This window comes from Lactuca serriola, chromosome 6 (genome assembly GCF_051521515.1).
Source record: "Lactuca serriola cultivar US96UC23 chromosome 6, Lser_US96UC23_V15, whole genome shotgun sequence".
NCBI classification, from domain to species: Eukaryota; Viridiplantae; Streptophyta; class Magnoliopsida; order Asterales; family Asteraceae; genus Lactuca; species Lactuca serriola.
In genome coordinates this window covers 155929665-155939987 of record NC_136413.1, presented here as the reverse complement: position 1 = coordinate 155939987, position 10323 = coordinate 155929665, and the positions used below count along the sequence as shown (strand labels likewise).

Sequence of the window (10323 nt, the reverse complement as noted above, 5' to 3'; positions counted from 1 at the left end):
GAGTCAAGGCAGTCCTTGAGGAAAGTACAGATAGATGTGGAAGTTAGTATGGACATATACTACTGAAAGCAGAGGATCCATACTCGAATCAAGGAAGGCTGAGATAAGACCAGGGAACTTGTAGTGTATGTGATCCCTTGAGTTATATTAGGATTCTGACGTTTGTTATGATGTGCTTTAAGAATGGTGGTTTTATGCCCTAGACCAGCAGTTGGCAGTTTAGGTGCCAAAGAGGGATCGGGTTCAGGCTCTGGAGCCGAGCATCTCGATGAGCAGACCATGGAGTTTCTCTCCTCAGAGATCACTTGCATTATACTTGAGCAGACCCCGGTGATCTTCAGTTTGATCCAGGAGGATATTCTGGAGCTTATGGATGAGAGATTGAGTGTGTTCCGTACTGCGGTGGCAGCCATGATGGGGTCGTGCACGCTCACCTTCAGGGAGTTCAGAGCATGTGGAGCTCCTGATTACCATTGAGCTTGGGACCCCATTGCTAGTACCATATAGTTAACAGATGTCCCCAACACATTCCGCACAAGCAGATGTCCCGAGGGGGACAAGGTTAGGCTTGCGTCTTGTCTTCTGAAGGACAGGGCATGTGACTGGTGGGAGGAGGTTGGGAGAGCCATTGGAGATAACACAGTTCTAGATGCGAAGACCTGGGGTGATTTCATGACCAGGTTCAAGGCCGAGTTCACACCTATCATTGAGGTGCAACATCTTGCCAGGGAGTTTTAGGACCTCGAGCAGACGAGGGAGATGGTGGCGGAGATCACCACCAAGTTTATAGAGAGAGCCCTACTTGTTCCACAATATGTGGCAGATGAAGAGATGAAGAAGGCCAGAAACCATGAGATGTTGAGGAGTGACATTAGACAGTTTGTGAGCCGCTCCAGCTGTAAGACGCTAAAGGACGTGATTAATAGGGCTCGGGAGAGGGAGTTGGATATAGAGATGGAGAGGAACAGGAAACCAAAGGGGGTAAAGTAAGGATGTTTGGGCAAGAATCCCAAGGTATCAGATCGTAGATCTCGGAGCTAGCAGATCCACTGTCGTTGTGGCAAATACGGCAAGATGCACGAGGGGACGTGCAAGGCGAGGAGTTCGGGCTATTACAAGTGCGGCCGAACTGGTCATATGAGCCGATATCGCACAGCCACTACCACCAACACGAAAACAGCAGATCTGATTTGCTTCCAGTACAATCAAAGGGAACACAAGCAGTCCTAGGGCCCGAGCTTAGCAGCAGCAGGGAAGGTGGTAGCGCCTTCTCCTGCCACATTGAGGATTACAAATGGCCGTCAGGGCTGGGCTGAGTCGCCTACGGCGCGGTGCAGGGCTTTTCAGCTTACTGTAAAGGAGGCACGAGCAGCTCCTAACGTGGTGACGGCTATGTATCTTTCTCTTATCTCTTTATTTGATATTGTTTATTACTCATGTTTGCTTGTTTTTTTATAGGATCGTTCCTAGTGATGGTATATCAGCCTTATTACTATTTGATTCGGGTGCTACCCGATCATTAGCTTCGCTTGCACTTAGCAAGCGACTTAGTAGAGCTCTGGGGGAGCTGGATTGCCCACTCGACGTTAAGATAGTCGTCGACAGGACCGTCAAGTTTGCGAGAGTTCCTAGAGGATGTACGCTACGGTTATTTGATGAGCAGTTCTTAGTGGATTTGCTTCCTTTTCCCCTGCGAGGGAATAAGGTTATCGTGGGTACGAATTGGTTGAGCCCTAACGGGGAAGTGATTGATTATGAGCTACAGCTAGTGAGGGTTTGCACTCCTAGTGGGGGAGAGTTAGTGATTCAGGGTGAGAGGCCACAACACGGACCGATTCTTTATTCAGCGGTGAGAGCGAGGCGCTACTTTCAGCAGGGTTGTGCAGGATACGTCGCCTATGTCATGGATACCCGTGATAAGGGTAAGGCGACGGTTGATGATGTATCGGTGGTGCGAGAGTACCCAGATGTATTCCCGGAGGATTTACCTGAGATACCTCCGGTGAGACAGGTTGAGTTCAGGATCGACTTGGTCCCTGGTGCGGCTCCGATAGACAAGGCACCATATCGGTTGGCTCCTCCAGAGATGCAGTAATTGTCTACGCAGCTACAAGAGCTGCTAGACAAGGGTTTTATCAGGCCAAGCAGTTCACCATGGGGAGCCCCGATCCTATTTGTAAAGAAGAAGGATGGGTCGCATCGCATGTGCATAGACTACCGGGAGCTGAATAAGGTAACGATGAAGAACCGTTACCCACTCCCGAGGATAGATGACTTGTTTGACCAGCTTCAGGGAGCATCTTGGTTCTCCAAGATTGATCTACGGTCCGGATACCACCAGATGCGGTTCAGAGATAATGATGTGCAGAAGACCGCTTTTAGGACCCGCTATGGTCATTACGAGTTTGTGGTGATGCCGTTTGGACTCAACAATGCTCCAGCCACGTTCATGGACCTCATGAATCGCATGTGCAGACCGATGCTAGACCAGTCTGTGAAAGTATTCATTGACGATATCTTGGTTTACTCTAAGAATCAGGAGCAACATGAGGAGCACTTGAGAGAGGTGATAGAGACACTGAGGAGGGAGATACTTTATGTGAAGTTCTCAAAGTGTGACTTTTGGTTGCACAAGGTGTAGTTCCTTGGGCACCTTATCAACCAGAAGAGTATTTTGGTAGATCCGGCCAAGATAGAGGCCATGATGCAGTGGGACACTCTGAGGTCTCCAACTGAGATTTTGAGCTTCCTAGGTCTGGCAGGGTATTATAGGAGATTTATACAGGAATTCTCCAAGATAGTAGTTCCGTTGACCCGACTGACCAAGAAGTCAATGGTGTTTCGTTGGGGTCCTGAGCCGCAGTCAGCCTTTGAGATGCTCAGACAACGATTGTGCGAGGCGTCGATTCTCACCCTGCTAGAGGGAGTATGTGACTTTGTAGTCTTTTGTGATACTTCGATCATAGATGCAGCGAGGTCATGTGAAAGCTTATACCTCAAGACGACTGAAGCCTCACAATGCTAACTATCTGACACATGATTTAGAGCTGGGGATTGTGGTGCTCGCCCTCAAGATTTGGCAGTATTACCTCTACTGGGTCTGATGTACCATTTACACGGACCACAAGATTTTGAGGTACCTCATGGATCAGCCGAATCTGAATATGAGGCAGCGTCGGTGGTTAGACGTGGTGACGGACTACGATTGTGAGATCCTTTACCACCCGGGTAAGGCCAACGTAGTGGCCGACGCCCTGATCCGAAGGCGGCAGTGGCCCTGATCCAAGATATATGTCTAAGGATGACAGTCATTACTCCGCTATTGGAGCAGATCCAAGAGGTTCAGGTCGAGGGCCTAAAGGAGGAGCGCCGGAAGTGCAAGAGGATCACAGTCCAGGTGGCCTCTTATGACTATGACAGCAGCGGATTGTTGACCCTGCGTGAGAGGGTCTAGGTACCGTACTGGCGCGGATGTACCGTACTTGATGGATGAGGCCCACAAGTCTTGGTTCTCCATCAATCCAGGGACGACGAAGATGTATAGAGATCTTCGACCCGATTACTTGTGGCCCTCATGAAGCGGGAAGTCACCTGGTACATGGAGAGATGCCTGACCTACAGGAAGGTGAAGGCGGAGCACCAGAGGCTACATGGAAAGATGCAGCCATTGGACATCCCCATGTGGAAATGGGAGGACATTACTATGGATTTTATCACTAAGCTTCCCAGGACCGCACGTGGGGTCGATACGATTTGGATCATCGTGGATCAGTTGACCAAGAGCGCGCACTTCATACCAATCCAGGAGAGCATCTCGGCCGAGAAGTGGCCGAGATTTATGTGCAAGAGGTAGTGGCACATCACGGAGTGCCTGTCTCGGTGGTGTGAAACCGAGTTGTCCAGTTTACTTCCAGGTTTTGGAAGCGGTTTAACGACGAGGTGGGTACTCGTCTCCATTTCAGCACCGCTTTCCATCCTTAGACTGACGGTCAGAGCGAGAGGACGATTCAGACTCTCGACGATATGCTTCAAGCATTCGTGCTAGATTTTGGTGGCAGTTGGGATACGTATCTTCCATTAGCAGAATTTTCGTATAACAACAGCTACCACTCCAGTATAGACCGGCCTCCCTTTGAGATGCTTTGCAATTACGGGAGGAAGTATAGGACCTTGATCTATTGGGGTGAGGTCGTTCAGAGGGTCATGGGGAGTACGAAGGTAGTACTCAAGACCACGGAGCGGATCCAGCAAGTCCGGAGCAGGCTCCAGACTGCCTAGAGTCGGCAGAAGAGTTACGCCGATTTACGGCGTTCGGAGTTGGATTTTCAAGTGAGCGACATGGTCCTCCTAAAAGTGTCACCCTGGAAGGGTGTTATTCGGTTTCGGAAGTGGGGCAAGCTGGGCCGCAGATTCATCGACCCCTTCCGGGTTGTAGCCCGGGTGGGCAAGGTGGCATACCGGTTAGATCTTCCAGCATAGCTCAGCCAGATCCACATCACATTCCACATTTCTTAGCTACGGAAGTGCTTGGTGGATGATTCAGCAGTGGTACCGATAGAGGATATTCAGGTTAATGACAATCTGAATTACATAGAGAGACCAATGGCGATTCTGGATCGCAAGACACAGGAGTTGAGAAACTAAAGGGTCGAGCTAGTGAAGGTGTAGTGGCAGCACAGGAAGGGTTTTAAGTGGACATGGGAGTCCAAGGAGGAGATTAGGGAGCACTACCGAGAGTTGTTCCCGAATGCAGCAGCAGCAGACATCGAGGACGAAGTCTAATTCAAGTGGAGGTGATTTGTATCACCCGTTCCTCGAGGTATTATTTAATTTATGGAGTTAAAAATTATTTTGGGCTATCTTAGACAATGGATTCCTTTGGAGTGGACTTAGAAAGTGGGCCGAGAAGATGAGCCGCCCATAAGCCATACGTCGGGCATAACCTGGCGTACGCGGGGCATAATGGCCATTGGATTCGAGGGACGCGGGTACCTATGCCCGATGTACCAAGAGGTACGCCCAACGTACGCAGGAAGATGCTAAACCCTAATTTTAGGATTAAGGACCTATAAATACCCCATGATAGCCTTCCCTTTTGGCCTCTTCACCTGTTCATCATCCTCAGAGAAACCCTAACTCGTTCATACTCTTTCTTGTGTGTGTGTGTTTGACATTTTTGAGCTTATTTTGGTAAAGAAGGTCTTGGAAGAACAAAGGAAAGGTTAAAGAAGAAGCCCTTGAGTACCTTGAGCTCAAGGATCTGGAACAAGCTCACCATTTGGCAGAAAGAGGAGGTATAAAGCTCCTATATTTCCTCCTCAAAGTCTAGATCTAGGTTTTTGAAGATTTGGACCTTCTTAGGTCCAAAGATTGGATTTTGACCTTGCAAATTCGATTTTGAGCTTATGGTTGCCACCCTTGAAGCTCAATGAGTTCCTTTAGCCATAAAGTTGCAAGCTTTGAGACTTTTATGAAGCCATGCAAGAGATCTAACCATTTTTATGGAATTTCATTGTTATTCTTAGTTTTGGGCTCATTTGGTGGGTTGCAAGCCACCAAGTGATCAACTTTAAGGGTTAGGACGAAGCATGGGACTCAGATCTGTAGTTTGGACGTAGGGTCCTAAGCGATTAATTCGTTTCGAAGAAAACTGCTTAATAGGAGAGTACATTAGGCGTAAACGCCGGTACGCACAACATACAAGCCCTTCAACAGTACGCGCAACGTATATAGAGGTACGCCCAGCATACGCTCAGTCAGTAGACTTTTGTTACTGGGCCTTGTTTGGGCCAAGTATTGGACATAGTAGTAATGGGCTGTGATGGGCCTTTAGAAGTCAGTTAAGGGCCCAAGGATTAGTGGGCTTGAAAGAAAAGCCCATTTGAAGAGTTGGGCCCAATTTAGAAATTGGGCCATTTGGGGACTTAATGGGCCTTAGTGAGGACTAGAAAGGATTGGGCCAAGGTCATGGCCCAAAATAGATCAGAGGGGTAAAATAGTCACTTTACCCATTGGGAGAGTCATCAGTTTTTGACTAAATGTTTATTTGGCTAATATAGTCGGGGAGCAGTTGGAGCAGTAGATGGTGTTACCTTAGCACGAGTTTTTCAGCAGTCAGTTTGAGAGGCGTGTTTTCCTTCAATAGGAACGTGTCTAAGGCACCAATGTCAGTCTGTTTAAGTAGTTATAGTATGCAGGGGTGAGCCCGATGTCGGGGTTAGCCCGATGCAGTTTATATGTTTCCGGACTTTGCTCCGATGTCCGAGCAGTCCCGAGAAGTAGTTATGTATGCTTGATGTCTTTGTGATTCATGCATGTTACTTGTCATGTGTTATGTGTTCCGGGCTTCGGTCCGATGTCGGGGCAAGCCCAATGTATGCCAGTTTATATGTTGTATGTTATATGTGTCGGGCCGCAGCCTGATGCCGGGAAAGCCCATTGCAGTTGGTGTGATTATTTTATATGCTTATGTTATGTTGTGTATGTGTCGGGGTAATCCCGATGCTGGGGCAAGCCCGATTCGGTCGAATGTGGGGGTCATCCCGATGCCGGACAGGAGTTCGATGCCGGGATTTGTCCTAATGCAGTTGGGAGTAGTCCCAGAGCTATGTGATTTGTTATATGTATGTGTATGGTATGTGGTAACTTGGGGGAACTCACTAAGCTTCATGCTTACAGTTTCAGTTTTGGTTTCAGGTACTTCCAGTAGCAAGGGGAAGAGCTCTGGGTGATCGCATGGCACACACCACAGTATTCAGCCTGAGATTGTTTTAGACTATGATATTTCATCATTTGTTTCTTATATAGTATTTTATGATATTTTCAGACATATTACAGTTGGTTTTCTTATCAATTATGGATGATTATAGTTTTTATAATATTTTTCAAACGAAATTTTTGGGCCGTATTTTTGGGATGTTGCAAGTTGCTATCAGAGTCTTGGTTTGAGGGATTCGGACATACCTTTGGGTGTGACTGAACTCAAACTAAGGAAATGGTATAAATATTTTCAAAAAGAGTTTTTGGAATGGCAAAATGGTGTGGTGCATGCAATCAGTCGAGCTCAATTATGTACTCCCAAATTACCCATTGAAGTTTATGCTATGTTATGATTATCAGCTTTATTAGAACAACATGCTAGATTAGGACTAACGATCTAGGAAGGATGCCTTATGTGCCTGTTGTATTTGTATCATCTCTATGAATTACATGCTAGTATAGATTAGATAGTATGATAGCCAGAGTAGTATGTGCTTGATTATGTGTACTCAATGCCCGAATGCTGCTTGTTTTGTGCTTTTAGGAGTTCTAGCTATCTTTTACTAAATAGTAAATGAATATGTTAAGTTACATATTGCAAGGACTAAATAATTTCAGAAGGTTAGGTTTAGCCTTACTTCGCAGCTCTCATTTGAGTCTAACCGTTGCAGGGTAGACCCCCTCATTCGAAGAATTATCTAGTCTGAGTGATATGTAATAGTATTCGCGAGCTAATTAGGGGAAGATAGAAGGGATTTCTTATGCAGCTGATGGCGGAAAGTGGAATGGTGGTTACCCTAGGGAAAGCCTAGGATGAGAGTAGTAGAGAGCAGTAGCAGTAGAAGGGAGTTGGTGGAGTCAAGGCAGTCCTTGAGGAAAGTACAGATAGATGTGGAAGGTAGTATGGACACATACTACTAAAAGCAGAGGATCCATACTCGAATCAAGGAAGGTTGAGATAAGACCAAGGAACTTCTAGTGTATGAGATCCCTCGAGTTATATTAGCATTCTGACATTTGTTATGATGTGTTTTGAGAATGGTTGTTTTTACGCCTTAGACTAGCAGTTGGCAGTTCAGGTGCAAGAGAGGGATCAGGTTCAGGCTCTGGAGCGGAGCATCTCAATGAGCAGACCAGGGAGTTTCTCTCCTCAAAGATCACTTGCATTATACTTTAGCAGACCCCTATGGTCTTCAGTTCGATCCAGGAGGGGATTCTGAAGCTTATGGATGAGAGATTGAGTACGTTCCGCACTGAGGTGGCAGCCATGATAGGGTCGGGCACGCTCACCTTTAGGGAGTTCAGAGCATGTGGAGCTCCCAATTACCATGGGGCTCGGGACCTTATTGCTAGTAACAGATGGTTGGCGGATATCACGAATGCATTCCACACCAGCAGATGTCCCGAGGGGGACAAGGTTAGGCTTGTGTCCTATCTTCTGAATGACAGGGCATGTGACTGGTGGGAGGAGGTTGGGAGAGCCATTGGAGATGACACAGTTCTAGATGCGATGAGCTGGGGTGATTTCACGACCAGGTTCTGGGCCGAGTTCGCACCTATCATTGAGTTGCAGTATCTTGCTAGGGAGTTTCAGGACCTTCAGTAGACGACGGAGACTGTGGCGGAGATCGCCACCAAGTTTAGAGAGAGCCCTACTTGTTCTACAGTATGTGGCGGATGAAGAGATGAAGAAGGCCAGATACCATGAGATGTTGAGGGTATGCCAGACTCATACTGAGGACTGATTAGTATTCCAGATATAAGTTGAGGGCTAGGGAGGGCATGCTAGACTCGTACTGAGGGTTAATCATTGGTATTTTAGTCCAAGGATTGAGGGAGCAATCCATACATAAGTTGTGGGCCCAATGGAAAACCAGACTTATGTTGTGGGCTCAGGAGTAAGCCAGATATAAAATTTGGGCCTGATAGGCAAGCTAGACTCACACTATGGGCTCAATGGGTTATCCAGTCTTTTAGCTATGGACCCAATACAAGCTGTTATTTGTATATGTTATCTGTTTGGGTATTAGATTTTGGGGGAACTCGCTAAGCTTCGTGCTTACACTTTAGTTTATGGTTTTAGGTACTTTAGTGGATCGTGGCATGGTGAATGCGTAACCATACACATCCTCGTGTTTTGGACTTATGATTTCTGGGAAACTCTGATAATATGAATGTTGTGAGAACTATGTTGAAAGAGATTCTGACTTTTAAATAATGTTTTGGGAACAACGGTTTTCGTAAATACTTCTATCGAAAAAGGGTTCTCTGAAAAGTTTAAATTTTATAAAATTTCTGGGATATTACAAAATGAAAAGAACAAAATAGTCCCATATGAACATTGGTTTAAAAAGGCTCCAAATTTGGGTTAATTTCGAATTTGGGGTTGTTGGACAGTTGTAAAATTACACGAGCCCAAAAGGAATATTTTAGGTGAAAGAGCAACTAATTGCATTTTCATTACATATGAAGAAAATTCCAAGGCGTATAGGTTCTATGTTATAAAGCCTAATGATTTAATGTCCGTAAATATCGTAATCGAGTCACGCAATGTGATTTTTGATGAAATGCATTTTTCATCGACATAAAAGCCTAATGATCTGAATGTTAACACTACTGAAGTTCAAAATCTAGAAAGTTCTAATGGTATTCTTTTACCAGAAACAAAAAGTCCCAAAAAAGCAAAGGAGTTCATATTACCAAGAATTCTGGTGCCGAATTCCAACAATATTTAGGGGGAAGTTCAAGAGATGAAATTGGTCTTCTATGCTCTTATTATTACAATATTAAATGTAGTCCGGATACTTTTCAAAAATCCAAGATGTCTCAACATGTTTGTGTAACATCCTAGGTTTTCAGCTATTTTTGAATCCTTCCCTTGGTATTTTAATATGTGATTTTTGGTCCTTGATGTTGGTTGGAATTAGCCCTAAGAAGCCCTAGTGGAGAATTGGTAATTCTTGGGAGCTTGAGATGTATGATGAGCGTACATGTGGGTACGCTAAGCGTACTAGGGCACGCCCTAGTATGATGGGCGTTCACATATGTACGCAGGGCGTACGCGTGTCCGGATGAAACCCTAATTTTTAGGGTTTATGGAGTATTTAAGCACCATTATAGGTCATTTTGACTCACTTTTTTAGCCTCCAAGTCCCTTAGCCGTTTTGAGGGAACCGTAATCCCCATAGTGAGCATCTTGAGCTTATAGTGTATTTTTGTGTGCCAAAAGGAAAAGTTAGTGCATCAAAGGAGTCAAGGAAGGAAGCAAGCTTGTAGATCTGGGATTATCATCTTCTTGGCAAACTTCGAAAGGTATAAATCTTCTACCTTTATGCTTAGATTCTTTAGATCTTGCTTTGGTTGCTTTTTGGTATCCTTTTTGTCCCAAGAGTCCCAATTTTGTGCATGATTTGTTTTGGTCGTGTTGGGCTATCCTTTCAGACCCTGGATGGGTCCTAAGGCATAAATATGAGGTCCTTTGAGCTAGTTTGGTCCCTTGATCTTTGTAGGAGGTATTAATTCATTAAGACCATGCATTAAGCCCTTTTTGGACGACCAAAGTCT

The 10323-nt window shown here is 45.7% G+C and overlaps 1 protein-coding gene across 1 annotated transcript in view; it reads left to right on the top strand.

Moving 5' to 3' along the window:
* The first annotated feature begins 1294 nt into the window (after positions 1-1294).
* Positions 1295-10323, top strand: part of LOC145060288 (uncharacterized) — a 42724-nt gene continuing 33695 nt past the window's right edge. Inside the window, exons 1-2 of the mRNA XM_079007980.1 lie at positions 1295-1353; positions 1459-1614. Of these exons, the coding sequence (XP_078864106.1) occupies positions 1295-1353; positions 1459-1614 (215 nt within the window). The remainder of the gene's footprint in view (positions 1354-1458; positions 1615-10323) is intronic.